The following is a 17,391-nucleotide window of genomic DNA, read 5'->3' as shown; positions in this document are numbered from 1 at the left end:
CTGCACTATGGGCAAACAGAATCCAGGGTGGTATGTTGGTAAGAATTAGCATTTTACTATTCACAAAGTGCTAAACCTGGATGGGTCATGTTTTGAAGACGAGTTCAATTATTTCTCCCATTTGTCTATTTCCTGAATCAATCACATGAACAGTCATGTACAACACCCATTTATTGTTTAGCGCTTTACAGTGGACCCCCGGTTAACGATTTTAATCCGTGCAAGAGGGGTAATTGTTATGCGAAATAATCGTTATGTGAATAAATTTTCCCCATAAGAAATAATGGAAATAAAATTAATCCGTGCAAGACACCCAAAAGTATGAAAAAAAAATTTTTTTACCACATGAAATGTTAATTTTAATACACACAAACTGAAAAAGGCATGCACACTTACATGACACTTACTTTTATTGAAGATCTGGTGATGATTGATGGGATGGGAGGAGGGGAGAGCATTATCTTCTTACTGTTTAGAAGGGGAATCCCCTTCCATTAGGACTTGAGGTAGCAAGTCCTTTTCCGGGGTTACTTCCCTTCTTCTTTTAATGCCACTAGGACCAGCTTGAGAGTCACTGGACCTCTGTCGCACAACAAATCTGTCCATAGAGCTCTGTACCTCCCGTTCCTTTACGATTTGTCTAAAATGGGCCACAACATTGTCATTGAAATAGTCACCAGCACGGCTTGCAACAGCTGTGTCAGGGTGATTTTCATCCATAAAGGTTTGCAGTTCAACCCACTGTGCACACATTTCCTTAATTTTTGAAGTAGGCACAATGGATTCCACAACTGGCATAGGCTTCTCAGGGTTAGCCCCAAACCCTTCAAAATCTTTCTTAATTTCCATACTAATTCTCACCCTTTTTACCACAGGGTTGGCACTAGAAGCTTTCTTGGGGCCCATGGTCACTTATTTTCCAGAAACAGCACCGAAAACACTGTAATAATACGAAATATTCCGATTGTATGCTTGGATGTTACCGCGGAGGCTGGCTGGTAAGCAATGCCACCGGCGGAACATGTGAGCGCGTCTCGGAAGAAAATCGGTAAGCGGGTTTTTAAGCGGTATGTGAGGCAAAATTTTTGCAATTAAAGTAAGCGGTATGCGAAATAATCGCTATGTGATGCCATCGTTATGCGGGGGTCCACTGTATATGATTTTCATCTAAATAAAATGTTTCATTTACGGACTATTTTGCTGCAATAGCTACCCACCTTCACACCCGCTGGCAACAACATTGGTCTACTCTACTCGGTAACAAGCTTCAGTCTATTAAACCGAGTATAGGTTACTGGCCGTCTTCTTGTCACCAGTGCCGAGGTTGGGAGACTACTCTCTCCCGTCTCAGCATTGGCCATACTCGTCTTACTCATGAATATCTCATGGAGAGGCGCCCTGCTCCTCTCTGTGAGAATTGTCAGGTTCCATTATCGGTCAGCCACATTCTGTTAGACTGCCCACTTTATCAACGAGCACGCAGAATTTACCTCCAACGTCGTTTTCACTCCGCTGCTCTCTCTTTACCTTCCCTTCTTGCTGATGGACCCACCTTTCATCCGGACCCTCTCATTGACTTTTTGACAACAACTGACTTACTTCACAAACTCTGATGATACCTTCAGCCCTTTCTACCTCAATCTCTTGATACCCTCTACCCTGCACTATCCCCTGCCCCGCTGTTTTCTGTAACCTACTGATCGCCCCTCCCCCCTTCTGCCGCCCAATACCCTAGCTTCCTTTCCTACCCTGAAGCGCTGTATAGCCCTTGTGGCTTAGCGCTTCTTTTTGATTATAATAATAATAATAATCTAAATAAAATGTGCTTTATGAGGACAGTACTTGGCTTAATTTGACTTTGCTGTTTATGAGATTTCCCCCACCTTTAACACAAACTCCCTCTAAGTTTTTGACAGCAATAGATTTCTTACGCAAACTTTGATTATACTTTCTTTAATACTTCACACTGTCCTTACTAACTCTACCTCTGTTATACTCTCCACCCTCACTAGTCTCTGATCATGCATATTAAACATTTAGCATGCCCTACCCTGCAGCCCTGTATGACCCTTGTGGGTTTAGCCCTTAATGATTTTAATTGAGAGATTTTTCACAAAGTTAAAAGTGTAAGACAAGAGTTTCATTGCTGACACGACTTTGTCTCTCTGCACCAAGAAGACATCACTGGAGATTAGTCACCTTCACATATTTTTCTCTATTGCATTTGTTCAACCAACTTTAATAAGTTACGTGTATTTAAATTATACAAATTTATTTTGGGAACAGCATTTATTAAGATAAATTAACATTCGCAAAACTTAATTTTTATGAATAATAATGTGCCTATTTTACATTACGAGAAACATTAACATATATATGTACATAAATTAGAGAGAGAGATTTTGGGAAATGTTGAGTGAATGCGTGGGGAGTTTTGAATCAAGTGTGAGAGTAATGGTGGTTGGGGATTTTAATGCTAAAGTGGGTAAAAATGTTATGGAGGGAGTAGTAGGTAAATTTGGGGTGCCAGGGGTAAATGTAAATGGGGAGCCTTTAATTGAGCTATGTGTAGAAAGAAATTTGGTAATAAGTAATACATATTTTATGAAAAAGAGGATAAATAAATATACAAGGTATGATGTAGCACGTAATGAAAGTAGTTTATTAGATTATGTATTGGTGGATAAAAGGTTGATGGGTAGGCTCCAGGATGTACATGTTTATAGAGGGGCAACTGATATATCGGATCATTATTTAGTTGTAGCTACAGTTAGAGTAAGAGGTAGATGGGAAAAGAGGAAGGTGGCAACAACAAGTAAGAGGGAAGTGAAAGTGTATAAACTAAGGGAGGAGGAAGTTCGGGTGAGATATAAGCGACTATTGGCAGAAAGGTGGGCTAGTGCAAAGATGAGTAGTGGGGGGGTTGAAGAGGGTTGGAATAGTTTTAAAAATGCAGTATTAGAATGTGGGGCAGAAGTTTGTGGTTATAGGAGGGTGGGGGCAGGAGGAAAGAGGAGTGATTGGTGGAATGATGAAGTAAAGGGTGTGATAAAAGAGAAAAAGGTAGCTTATGAGAGGTTTTTACAAAGCAGAAGTGTTATAAGAAGAGCAGAGTATATGGAGAGTAAAAGAAAGGTAAAGAGAGTGGTGAGAGAGTGCAAAAGGAGAGCAGATGATAGAGTGGGAGAGGCACTGTCAAGAAATTTTAATGAAAATAAGAAAAAATTTTGGAGTGAGTTAAACAAGTTAAGAAAGCCTAGGGAAAATATGGATTTGTCAGTTAAAAACAGAGTAGGGGAGTTAGTAGATGGGGAGATGGAGGTATTGGGTAGATGGCGAGAATATTTTGAGGAACTTTTAAATGTTAAGGAAGAAACAGAGGCAGTAATTTCATGCACTGGTCAGGGAGGTATACCATCTTTTAGGAGTGAAGAAGAGCAGAATGTAAGTGTGGGGGAGGTACGTGAGGCATTACGTAAAATGAAAGGGGGTAAAGCAGCTGGAACTGATGGGATCATGACAGAAATGTTAAAAGCAGGGGGGGATATAGTGTTGGAGTGGTTGGTACTTTTGTTTAATAAATGTATGAAAGAGGGGAAGGTACCTAGGGATTGGCAGAGAGCATGTATAGTCCCTTTATATAAAGGGAAAGGGGACAAAAGAGACTGTAAAAATTATAGAGGAATAAGCTTACTGAGTATACCAGGAAAAGTGTACGGTAGGGTTATAATTGAAAGAATTAGAGGTAAGACAGAATGTAGGATTGCGGATGAGCAAGGAGGTTTTAGAGTGGGTAGGGGATGTGTAGATCAGGTGTTTACATTGAAGCATATATGTGAACAGTATTTAGATAAAGATAGGGAAGTTTTTATTGCATTTATGGATTTAGAAAAGGCATATGATAGAGTGGATAGAGGAGCAATGTGGCAGATGTTGCAAGTATATGGAATAGGTGGTAAGTTATTAAATGCTGTAAAGAGTTTTTATGAGGATAGTGAGGCTCAGGTTAGGGTGTGTAGAAGAGAGGGAGACTACTTCCCGGTAAAAGTAGGTCTTAGACAGGGATGTGTAATGTCACCATGGTTGTTTAATATATTTATAGATGGGGTTGTAAAGGAAGTAAATGCTAGGGTGTTTGGGAGAGGGGTGGGATTAAATTATGGGGAATCAAATTCAAAATGGGAATTGACACAGTTACTTTTTGCTGATGATACTGTGCTTATGGGAGATTCTAAAGAAAAATTGCAAAGGTTAGTGGATGAGTTTGGGAATGTGTGTAAAGGTAGAAAGTTGAAAGTGAACATAGAAAAGAGTAAGGTGATGAGGGTGTCAAATGATTTAGATAAAGAAAAATTGGATATCAAATTGGGGAGGAGGAGTATGGAAGAAGTGAATGTTTTCAGATACTTGGGAGTTGACGTGTCGGCGGATGGATTTATGAAGGATGAGGTTAATCATAGAATTGATGAGGGAAAAAAGGTGAGTGGTGCGTTGAGGTATATGTGGAGTCAAAAAACGTTATCTATGGAGGCAAAGAAGGGAATGTATGAAAGTATAGTAGTACCAACACTCTTATATGGGTGTGAAGCTTGGGTGGTAAATGCAGCAGCGAGGAGACGGTTGGAGGCAGCGGAGATGTCCTGTTTAAGGGCAATGTGTGGTGTAAATATTATGCAGAAAATTCGGAGTGTGGAAATTAGGAGAAGGTGTGGAGTTAATAAAAGTATTAGTCAGAGGGCAGAAGAGGGGTTGTTGAGGTGGTTTGGTCATTTAGAGAGAATGGATCACAGTAGAATGACATGGAAAGCATATAAATCTATAGGGGAAGGAAGGCGGGGTAGGGGTCGTCCTCGAAAGGGTTGGAGAGAGGGGGTAAAGGAGGTTTTGTGGGTAAGGGGCTTGGACTTCCAGCAAGCGTGCGTGAGCGTGTTAGATAGGAGTGAATGGAGACGAATGGTACTTGGGACCTGACGATCTGTTGGAGTGTGAGCAGGGTAATATTTAGTGAAGGGATTCAGGGAAACCGGTTATTTTCATATAGTCGGACTTGAGTCCTGGAAATGGGAAGTACAATGCCTGCACTTTAAAGTAGGGGTTTGGGATATTGGCAGTTTGGAGGGATATGTTGTGTATCTTTATATGTTTATGCTTCTAGACTGTTGTATTCTGAGCACCTCTGCAAAAACAGTGATAATGTGCGAGTGTGGTGAAAGTGTTGAATGATGATGAAAGTATTTTCTTTTTGGGGATTTTCTTTCTTTTTTGGGTCACCCTGCCTCGGTGGGAGACGGCCGACTTGTTGAAAAAAAAAAAAAAAAAAAAAAAAAAAAAAAATTAATAAAATGTTTAAATAAAATTAATACTGCAAGTCTAAATTATGATGGATTCATTGTGTGAACCTAGCGATTATCTTGATCCTTGCAACTGAATCTACCCTCCGTTTCCTTGGATCAAACCTGATTAAATTCCACTTCCAAGGCACTGGCTCAGAGCTGTAAACAGTCACCATTACTCTTTCTCTAGCTGTCTTGCCAGAAGTGCATAAATATAATTCACATGACTTCGAAATACAGCTTCATCAACCATCCTTTGTAGTACAATGATTGAACCTGCATTAGGATGACAAATAACTATGGAAGTTCAGAATATTCCTGATCTCTTCTTTTCACATACTGCAGCAAGTTCATTATTGCTGCTGGTGTTATGCCTTCTATACGAGTCGCTGATGCTATCTGAAAATAAAAAAGAGGAAATTCAGAAGATAAAAGAGTAAACCTTCTTATAAAACATGCATTGAATTCCTGAAAACTGGAGGTGAAGAACATATGGTAGAAAAAGGTTATGTTCCATACACCTCCAAACTCTTAACCTGTAAAGGTCATACATCGCCTGGAGATAATCACATTTGATAAGAGTGGAAGAGTAGTGCCAATTCCTTGGATGAATGACCTTTTATTACTATCAAGGTGCCCTTCCCCACTCCCTCTTGAAAGATGACACTGGGATAAGAGGGAAACATAGTGATGAAATATAACATGGGAAACACATCCAGCTTTTGTTCTCACTATGAAACTATCATACAGACTAGGGTAGCAGCACACTGCCAATGCATCCATATTTGCTAAGTAAATAAAAAAAGGTATCTGAGTTTGTTTTATAATGGTAGGCAAAAATTTGAAAAATTTTGATTTAGGGATCAAGTACAACACCACTCGTGGATTTAATTTATATACATTCACACACTGTAACATATACAAAGAAATTAAATTGTTTATTGTTTTTAATCTAAGCAATTCAGTATCCCACCTCAAGTGTTGTATGTTATGCTTTCTCTAGTGAAGTTGTTTTATCTCTCACAGTACAGCTAATAGATCAAACAAGGTAATGTCATAGTTACCATCTTGGCCAGACTCATTACAAGAACTGAGTCCTGGAAGTGGAAAGTACAGTGACTGTACTCTGAAGAATGGGTGGGGAAGTTACAGTCCTGGAAGTGGGAACTACACTACCTGCACTCTGAAGGAGGAGTGGGAATATTTACAGTTTTGAACTGTAATATAATAATCCACTGTCAAGACAGTGATGGTGACTTTCTTTTTTTTTTTTGGGGGGGGGTCACCCTACCTCAGTGAGAGGCAATTGATTTGCTAAAAACAAAAAAACTAACACAATATCAGCCAATAATATTGGTTAATGGTATTGTGTATCTGTTAGCACTACTTATAGGAGTGGTCATCAGCAGACTACAAGCAACTTCATTCTAGCAATATGTAGCCCCAGGTTAAAACTTATGACATCTGAAGCAGAAACAGGATATTATTGGGCAAATAAAGAACAAAAAGCCACAATACCATGACTAGAACAATACAGTACGACCAGTCAGTGGTCTAAGTCGAACTGAAACATCGTCATGATTTTCTTTCTCCTATGTATGGGTTATTTGTGTAATGCTCAAATAAAAAATGTATTCAATATTGGTTACCAAAACCTCAACTCTTACCGTAGTGGGTCGAACCTGAGAGAACTTGGTGCGCATCTCATTTGACATGCTGATAGATGGACTGAAATTGAAAAGAGGCAAATAATAATACGACATCTCTTTTTGTGGATAATTTTTTTTTTAACATACTGACCAACTCCCACCAAAGTAAGATGACAAAAAAAATCACATTCATTCAACAGCTGTGTTGCTAGAAGTGTGCTGACATTACAATACAAATGACACTCTAAATAGCAACATCCTCACACCTCCATCAAATCAAAATCAAAATTTTCTACTTCTTTGTGTAATATACAAACTGAAGTTTACATGTAATAAGGTATTGTTAAGCAAAAAGTTAGCCACTAGCATACTTGAGTATTTTGGGCAGGTATGAGAGTGCAGGCACTACTACTCACTTCAGGTACCAATATCTAATTTCATTCCATTTCTCTATATTCCCTCCCTCCAATCTGATATCCAATCTTTCATTGCATAGACTTTTATTTGTTACTCTCATCACCTTGTGCTTTTCTATGTTAACTTTCAATTTCTTTCTTGTACATACCATCATCCCACATTCTTCCACCAATATTTTCAAATTCCCTTCAGAATCTCCTAAAAGAACTGCATCATCAGCAAAGAACAGCTGTGACAACTCCCATTTTGTATCAAATTGATCATTTTTCAATCCCACACCTCTCCCTAACACAACAGTATTGATTTTTTTTACTACCCCATATTTTTTTTTTTTTATCACACTGGCCGATTCCCACCAAGGCAGGGTGGCCCCGAAAAAGAAAAACTTTCACCATCATTCACTCCATCACTGTCTTGCCAGAAGGGTGCTTTACACTACAGTTTTTAAACTGCAACATTAACACCCCTCCTTCAGAGTGCAGGCACTGTGCTTCCCATCTCCAGGAGTCAAGTCCGGCCTGCCGGTTTCCCTGAACCCCTTCATAAATGTTACTTTGCTCACACTCCAACAGCACGTCATGTATTAAAAACCATTTGTCTCCATTCACTCCTATCAAACACGCTCATGCATGCCTGCTGGAAGTCCAAGCCCCTCGCACACAAAACCTCCTTTACCCCCTCCCTCCAACCTTTCCTAGGCCAACCCCTACCCCGCCTTCCTTCCACTACAGACTGATACACTCTTGAAGTCACTCTGTTTCGCTCCATTCTCTCTACATGTCCGAACCACCTCAACAACCCTTCCTCAGCCCTCTGGACAACAGTTTCGGTAATCCCGCACCTCCTCCTAACTTCCAAACTACGAATTCTCTGCATTATATTCACACCACACATTGCCCTCAGACATGACATCTCCACTGCCTCCAGCCTTCTCCTCGCTGCAACATTCATCACCCATGCTTCACACCCATATAAGAGTGTTGGTAAAACTATACTCTCATACATTCCCATCTTTGCCTCCAAGGACAAAGTTCTTTGTCTCCACAGACTCCTAAGTGCACCACTCACCCTTTTCCCCTCATCAATTCTATGATTCACCTCATCTTTCATAGACCCATCCGCTGACACGTCCACTCCCAAATATCTGAATACATTCACCTCCTCCATACTCTCTCCCTCCAATCTGATATCCAATCTTTCATCACCTAATCTTTTTGTTATGCTCATTACCTTACTCTTTCCTGCATTCACTTTTAATTTTCTTCTTTTGCACACCCTACCAAATTCATCCACCAATCTCTGCAACTTCTCTTCAGAATCTCCCAAGAGCACAGTGTCATCAGCAAAGAGCAACTGTGACAACTCCCACTTTATGTGTGATTCTTTATCTTTTAACTCCACGCCTCTTGCCAAGACCCTCGCATTTACTTCTCTTACAACCCCATCTATAAATATATTAAACAACCACGGTGACATCACACATCCTTGTCTAAGGCCTACTTTTACTGGGAAATAATTTCCCTCTTTCCTACATACTCTAACTTGAGCCTCACTATCCTCGTAAAAACTCTTCACTGCTTTCAGTAACCTACCTCCTACACCATACACCTGCAACATCTGCCACATTGCCCCCCTATCCACCCTGTCATACGCCTTTTCCAAATCCATAAATGCCACAAAGACCTCTTTAGCCTTATCTAAATACTGTTCACTTATATGTTTCACTGTAAACACCTGGTCCACACACCCCCTACCTTTCCTAAAGCCTCCTTGTTCATCTGCTATCCTATTCTCCGTCTTACTCTTAATTCTTTCAATAACAACTCTACCATACACTTTACCAGGTATACTCAACAGACTTTTTTTTTTTTTTCAACAAGTTGGCCATCTCCCACCGAGGCAGGGTGACCCAAAAAAGAAAGAAAATCCCCAAAAAGAAAATGCTTTCATCATCATTCAACACTTTCACCACACTCACACATAATCACTGGTTTGCAGAGGTGCTCAGAATACAACAGTTTAGAAGCATATATGTATAAAGATACACAACATATCCCTCCAAACTACCAATATCCCAAACCCCTCCTTCAAAGTGCAGGCATTGTACTTCCCATTTCCAGGACTCAAGTCCGACTATATGAAAATAACCGGTTTCCCTGAATCCCTTCACTAAATATTACCCTGCTCACACTCCAACAGATCGTCAGGTCCCAAGTACCATTCGTCTCCATTCACTCCTATCTAACACGCTCACGCACACTTGCTGGAAGTCCAAGCCCCTTGCCCACAAAACCTCCTTTACCCCCTCTCTCCAACCCTTTCGAGGACGAACCCTACCTCGCCTTCCTTCCCCTATAGATTTATATGCTTTCCATGTCATTCTACTTTGATCCATTCTCTCTAAATGACCAAACCACCTCAACAACCCCTCTTCTGCCCTCTGACTAATACTTTTATTAACTCCACACCTTTTCCTAATTTCCACACTCCAAATTTTCTGCATAATATTTACACCACACATTGCCCTTAGACAGAACATCTCCACTGCCTCCAACCGTCTCCTCGCTGCTGAATTTACCACCCAAGCTTCACACCCATATAAGAGTATTGGTACTACTATACTTTCATACATTCCCTTCTTTGCCTCCATAGATAACGTTTTTTGACTCCACATATTCCTCAATGCACCACTCACCTTTTTTCCCTCATCACTTCTATGATTAACCTCATCCTTCATAAATCCATCCGCCGACACGTCAACTCCCAAGTATCTGAAAACATTTACTTCTTCCATACTCCTCCTCCCCAATTTGATATCCAATTTTTCTTTATCTAAATCATTTGATACCCTCATCACCTTACTCTTTTCTATGTTCACTTTCAACTTTCTACCTTTACACACATTCCCAAACTCATCCACTAACCTTTGCAATTTTTCTTTAGAATCTCCCATAAGCACAGTATCATCAGCAAAAAGTAACTGTGTTAATTCCCATATTGAATTTGATTCCCCATAATTTAATCCCACCCCTCTCCAGAACACCCTAGCATTTACTTCTTTTACAACCCCATCTATAAATATATTAAACAACCATGGTGACATTACACATCCCTGTCTAAGACCTACTTTTACCGGGAAGTAGTCTCCCTCTCTTCTACACACCCTAACCTGAGCCTCACTATCCTCATAAAAACTCTTTACAGCATTTAGTAACTTACCACCTATTCCATATACTTGCAACATCTGCCATATTGCTCCCCTATCCACTCTATCATATGCCTTTTCTAAATCCATAAATGAAATAAAAACTTCCCTACCTTCATCTAAATACTGTTCACATATATGCTTCAATGTAAACACTTGATCTACACATCCCCTACCCACTCTGAAACCTCCTTGCTCATCCGCAATCCTACATTCTGTCTTACCTCTAATTCTTTCAATTATAACCCTACCATACACTTTTCCTGGTATACTCAATAAACTTATTCCTCTATAATTTTTACAATCTCTGTTGTCCCCTTTCCCTTTATATAAAGGGACTATACATGCTCTCCGCCAATCCCTAGGTACCTTCCCCTCTTTCATACATTTATTAAACAAAAGTACCAACCACTCCAACACTATATCCCCCCCTGCTTTTAACATTTCTGTCATGATCCCATCAGTTCCAGCTGCTTTACCCCCTTTCATTCTACGTAATGCCTCACGTACCTCCCCCACACTTACATTCTGCTCTTCTTCACTCCTAAAAGATGGTATACCTCCCTGGCCAGTGCATGAAATTACCGCCTCCCTTTCTTCCTCAACATTTAAAAGTTCCTCAAAATATTCTCGCCATCTACCTAATACCTCCCTCTCCCCATCTACTAACTCCCCTACTCTATTTTTAACTGACAAATCCATACTTTCCCTAGGCTTTCTTAACTTGTTTAACTCACTCCAAAATTTTTTCTTATTTTCATTAAAATTTCTTGACAGTGCCTCTCCCACTCTATCATCTGCTCTCCTTTTGCACTCTCTCACCACTCTCTTCACCTTTCTTTTACTGTCCATATACTCTGCTTTTCTTATAACACTTCTGCTTTGTAAAAACCACTCATAAGCTAACTTTTTCTCTTTTATCACACCCTTTACTTCATCATTCCACCAATCACTCCTCTTTCCACCTGCCCCCACCCTCCTATAACCACAAACTTCTGCCCCACATTCTAATACTGCATTTTTAAAACTATTCCAACCCTCTTCAATCTCCCCACTACTCATCTTTGCACTAGCCCACCTTTCTGCCAACAGTCGCTTATATCTCCCTTATATCTCGCTTATATCTATCCCTATAATTTTTGCACTCTCTTATGTCCCCTTTGCCTTTATACAAAGGAACTACCCCATATATATGTTAAAAACCCATGATGACATCACACATGACTGTCAAAGGCCTACTTTTGCCAAAAAATAATCTCTCTCTCTCTCTCTCCTACTTATGTTGAGGTTCATATTAGGAAGTTATATAGGCGTTATATTGAAATACATGGCAGAGCCCGGCCTGTCTGTATGCCTGTCCTCTAGGTCTAGTCAAGCTTCACTATCCATATAAAAACTCTTTATTGCTTTTGTTGGAGTGTGAGCTAGGTAACATATAACAGAATAACAGAGCGGCTAAAAGAGGTCAATATATCTGAAATGCGTAGGGAGACACTGGTCAGAGAAATAGCAAGCATCGAACTTAAGCTAAAAGAATCCTTTAGGAGTCAGGAATCGCGGGAAGAACTAAAAGCCATAAATGAAATCGAAAGAAACCCAAAGTATTTCTTCTCCTATGCCAAATCAAAATCGAGAACAACGTCCAGTATTGGGCCCCTACTTAAACAAGATGGGTCCTACACAGATGACAGCAAGGATATGAGTAAGCTACTCAAGTCCCAATATGACTCAGTTTTTAGCAAGCCGCTAACCAGACTGAGAGTCGAAGATCAAAATTAATTTTTTATGAGAGAGCCACAAAATTTGATTAACACAAGCCTATCCGATGTTATCCTGACGCCAAATGACTTCGAACAGGCGATAAATGACATGCCCATGCACTCTGCCCCAGGGCCAGACTCATGGAACTCTGTGTTCATCAAGAACTGCAAGAAGCCCCTATCACGAGCCTTTTCCATCCTATGGAGAGGGAGCATGGACACGGGGGTCGTCCCACAGTTACTAAAAACAACACACATAGCCCCACTCCACAAAGGGGGCAGTAAAGCAACAGCAAAGAACTACAGACCGATAGCACTAACATCCCATATCATAAAAATCTTTGAAAGGGTCCTAAGAAGCAAGATTACCACCCATCTAGAAACCCATCAGTTACACAACCCAGGGCAACATGGGTTTAGAACAGGTCGCTCCTGTCTGTCTCAACTATTGGATCACTACGACAAGGTCCTAAATGCATTAGAAGACAAAAAGAATGCAGATGTAATATATACAGACTTTGCAAAAGCCTTCGACAAGTGTGACCATGGCGTAATAGCGCACAAAATGCGTGCTAAAGGAATAACAGGAAAAGTCGGTCGATGGATCTATAATTTCCTCACTAACAGAACACAGAGAGTAGTCGTCAACAGAGTAAAGTCCGAGGCAGCTACGGTGAAAAGCTCTGTTCCACAAGGCACAGTACTCGCTCCCATCTTGTTCCTCATCCTCATATCCGACATAGACAAGGATGTCAGCCACAGCACCGTGTCTTCCTTTGCAGATGACACCCGAATCTGCATGACAGTGTCTTCCATTGCAGACACTGCAAGGCTCCAGGCGGACATCAACCAAATCTTTCAGTGGGCTGCAGAAAACAATATGAAGTTCAACGATGAGAAATTTCAATTACTCAGATATGATAAACATGAGGAAATTAAATCTTCATCAGAGTACAAAACAAATTCTGGCCACAAAATAGAGCGAAACACCAACGTCAAAGACCTGGGAGTGATCATGTCGGAGGATCTCACCTTCAAGGACCATAACATTGTATCAATCGCATCTACTAGAAAAATGACAGGCTGGATAATGAGAACCTTCAAAACTAGGGAGGCCAAGCCCATGATGACACTCTTCAGGTCACTTGTTCTATCTAGGCTGGAGTATTGCTGCACACTAACAGCACCTTTCAAGGCAGGTGAAATTGCCGACCTAGAGAATGTAAAGAGAACTTTCACGGCGCGCATAACGGAGATAAAACACCTCAATTACTGGGAGCGCTTGAGGTTCCTAAACCTGTATTCCCTGGAATGCAGGAGGGAGAGATACATGATTATATACACCTGGAAAATCCTAGAGGGACTAGTACCGAACTTGCACACGAAAATCACTCACTACGAAAGCAAAAGACTTGGCAGACGATGCACCATCCCCCCAATGAAAAGCAGGGGTGTCACTAGCACGTTAAGAGACCATACAATAAGTGTCAGGGGCCCGAGACTGTTCAACTGCCTCCCAGCACACATAAGGGGGATTACCAACAGACCCCTGGCAGTCTTCAAGCTGGCACTGGACAAGCACCTAAAGTCAGTTCCTGATCAGCCGGGCTGTGGCTCGTACGTTGGTTTGCGTGCAGCCAGCAACAACAGCCTGGTTGATCAGGCTCTGATCCACCAGGAGGCCTGGTCACAGACCGGGCCGCGGGGGCGTTGACCCCCGGAACTCTCTCCAGGTAAACTCCAGGATTCAGGGAAATTGGTTACTGGACTTCAGTCCTGGAGGTGGGAAGAACAGTGCCTGCACTCTGAAGGAGGAGTGGAGATATGGCAGTTTGGAAGGGCGTCTAAGCTGTAATGTCGGAGCGCCTCTGGCAAGACGACGATGGAGTGAGTGATAGTGAAAGTGTTTCTTCTACTTTGGGTCATCCTACCTTGGTGGGAGACAGCTATGTTAAAAAAACTTTATGCAGAATACTCAACAGACATATTCCCCTGTACTTCTTTCATTCATTCACTCATTCTCATTCTCTCTATTTCTCTTTCATTTTTTCTCTCTCTCATTCTTTCATTCTCTCTCTCTCTCTCACTCTCTCTCTCTCTCTCTTTCTTGTCCCCTTTACTCTTATACAGAGGAAGCACGTATGCTCTCTGTTAATCCCCTGGTACCTTTCTTTCATGCAAATAATAAAACAAATATTAATCACTTAAGAATTCAACAGCATTAAATATATTTTATATACACTATGTATTAAAAAATTAAATATTGATTTATATATTTTGGACAATAAAGTCTAAGATATCAATGGAACAAATGACAATCTCACAACATATATTACCACACCTACCTATAGTAGTCGATATTGTGAGGAATTACCAGAGCATGATCTCTGCGCACAGCCTCCACAGCCTCACTCTGGGCAACTACTAAATCGGAATAAGTCGCTTCAACTTTCAACCTTTCTGCTATCCCCGGCACTTTGGTAAATGGTTCGTATCTTGTGTCGACCTTCGCTAGATCCTCAACTGTCACATTCCAGTAATGCATTCCAAGAAACTGTAAAGCACTGGAGAATTTATTTTGAATTATTATTTAATAAACAGTTTCAGCTGCTTTAGAGAAAATATATTTGTGATAAATATTTGCAGAAATCATTATCATGAAATACTGTTTGAAAGCTGTTGATAAATGAATGTTTTGTTGGTAACAAGTGAACTACCAAACTTTCATATAATATACATCATCAATTATCACTAGAACATCAGTTATCATTTATCAGCATTCAACATCGTCCATTGGTCTATAGAGCACATTAGTAGAAAAAGAAATATATAAACAATAGATACCATAAAAAATAGAGATTATCTGGAGGTTGTGAAAATGTGGAGCACCAGATAATAGATGATCTATTGTTACCTCATTCTATCATTTTTTAAACAAAGTTAATAAAGTATAAGTAAAAGCTTTCATTGATATTCCAACAAATACTCACAAGCACTCGTTCAAAATCCTTTGTAATATATTGCATTCCCACTTTAATAAATTGAAAAGAAATAATATAAAAAACATTTCGACAATCATTATCTGATGTTCTACCTCATGAGAAAAATAAAAAATAATATTGTGCTATTTTACCTATGCATTTATTAACTTTAAAGTTGCATTAAATTTTGAAAACAATGGTTGCAACATAAGCAATAAGTCATAAAAAAATGCATAACATGAGGTCATCAACTTACAAATACAGTAAGACATACAGATCTGTACTCAAAATGAGGCTTTAATACAACAATGCAGGTTTTATAACCACAGAGCTATAGTACAAGCAAATGTGAAACACAACCCTCATATTACCTATTTTTTTTTTATTAAAATGTCAGCCATTTCGCACCAAGGCAGGGTGACCCAAGAAAAAAAGAAATACATTTATTATCACTCACTCCATCACTGTCTTGCCAAAGGCACACGTACACTACAGTTACAGTGATGGAGTGAATGATGATGATGACTGTTTCTTTTTTGGGTCACCCTGCCTTGGTGGGAAATGGCCAATGTGTTAATAAAAAAAAATAGTTCATATGAGGGTTATGTTTCATTGTTTTTTAAATAAAAACTCTCTTGCAAGTTAAGAAATGAGGAGAGCAACTTGTTCATAAGTTGAACGATCAGGTGGGTGGACCTCATGGGAAATATACCTTTTGTGACTAGTGGATTTTGTTTCTTTTTTATTAACAAGCATGTTCCAGGACTTGAAGCTTCGCACATCATCCCGGAGTAGCTGAAGTCCTTCTGAAAGATGGCGTCTTGTCTGCACTAACTGATTATACCGCTCCTCAGATACACATCCAATGTGGTAACCTAGAAAGAAAATTATTATTATTATTATTATTATTATTATTATGCTGTAAATGCAGCAGCGAGGAGATGGTTGGAGGCAGTGGAGATGTCCTGTTTAAGGGCAATGTGTGGTGTAAATATTATGCAGAAAATTCGGAGTGTGGAAATTAGGAGAAGGTGTGGAGTTAATAAAAGTATTAGTCAGAGGGCAGAAGAGGGGTTGTTGAGGTGGTTTGGTCATTTAGAGAGAATGGATCAAAGTAGAATGACATGGAAAGCATATAAATCTATAGGGGAAGGAAGGCGGGGTAGGGGTCGTCCTCGAAAGGGTTGGAGAGAGGGGGTAAAGGAGGTTTTGTGGGTAAGGGGCTTGGACTTCCAGCAAGCGTGCGTGAGCGTGTTAGATAGGAGTGAATGGAGACGAATGGTACTTGGGACCTGACGATCTGTTGGAGTGTGAGCAGGGTAATATTTAGTGAAGGGATTCAGGGAAACCGGTTATTTTCATATAGTCGGACTAGAGTCCTGGAAATGGGAAGTACAATGCCTGCACTTTAAAGGAGGGGTTTGGGATATTGGCAGTTTGGAGGGATGTGTTGTGTATCTTTATACGTATATGCTTCTAAACTGTTATATTCTGAGCACCTCTGCAAAAACAGTGATTATGTTTGAGTGTGGTGAAAGTGTTGAATGATGATGAAAGTATTTTCTTTTTGGGGATTTTCTTTCTTTTTTGGGTCACCCTGCCTCGGTGGGAGACGGCCGACTTGTTGAAAAAAAAAAAAAAAAAAAAATTATTATTATTATTATTATTATTATTATTATTATTATTATTACTTATAGTAGTAGTAGTCATATTTTTTCAACATACCAACCATCTCCCACTGAGGCAGGGTGATTCAAAAAAGAAGAAAACTATAAACTTTCTTCTTCTTACATTTAGAATATATATACACGAGAAGGGGTTACCATCCCTTATTCCCGGCATTTTACTCACCTCTTACGACACACATGGCTTACGTAGGATGAATTCTGTTACACTTTCCCATGGGGGTAATGGGAATAAATAAGAAGAAAAGAAAATAGAAGAAAACTCTGATGAGTGTGTATACATGCATGTACATTCATGTGTAGTATGACCTAAATGTAAGTAGAAGTAGCAATATGTGCCTGTTATCTTGCATGTTTATGA

At 40.0% G+C, this 17,391-nt stretch overlaps 1 protein-coding gene across 2 annotated transcripts in view; it reads right to left on the bottom strand.

Moving 5' to 3' along the window:
- Positions 1–5,303: 5,303 nt before the first annotated feature.
- LOC128701964 (protein MTO1 homolog, mitochondrial) overlaps positions 5,304–17,391 on the bottom strand; it is a 29,401-nt gene continuing 17,313 nt past the window's right edge. For both annotated transcript variants that reach the window (XM_070101424.1, XM_070101425.1), the window contains 4 exons: positions 16,058–16,220; positions 14,710–14,928; positions 7,001–7,061; positions 5,304–5,732 (listed from right to left, as the gene is read on the bottom strand). In XM_070101424.1, coding sequence (XP_069957525.1) covers positions 5,631–5,732; positions 7,001–7,061; positions 14,710–14,928; positions 16,058–16,220 — 545 coding nt within the window. In that variant the 3' untranslated portion in view covers positions 5,304–5,630. The remainder of the gene's footprint in view (positions 5,733–7,000; positions 7,062–14,709; positions 14,929–16,057; positions 16,221–17,391) is intronic.

This window comes from Cherax quadricarinatus, chromosome 77 (genome assembly GCF_038502225.1).
Source record: "Cherax quadricarinatus isolate ZL_2023a chromosome 77, ASM3850222v1, whole genome shotgun sequence".
Classification (NCBI taxonomy): domain Eukaryota; kingdom Metazoa; phylum Arthropoda; class Malacostraca; order Decapoda; family Parastacidae; genus Cherax; species Cherax quadricarinatus.
The sequence above is the reverse complement of the archived record's forward strand: the minus strand, read 5'-3'. Positions and strand labels throughout refer to the sequence as shown.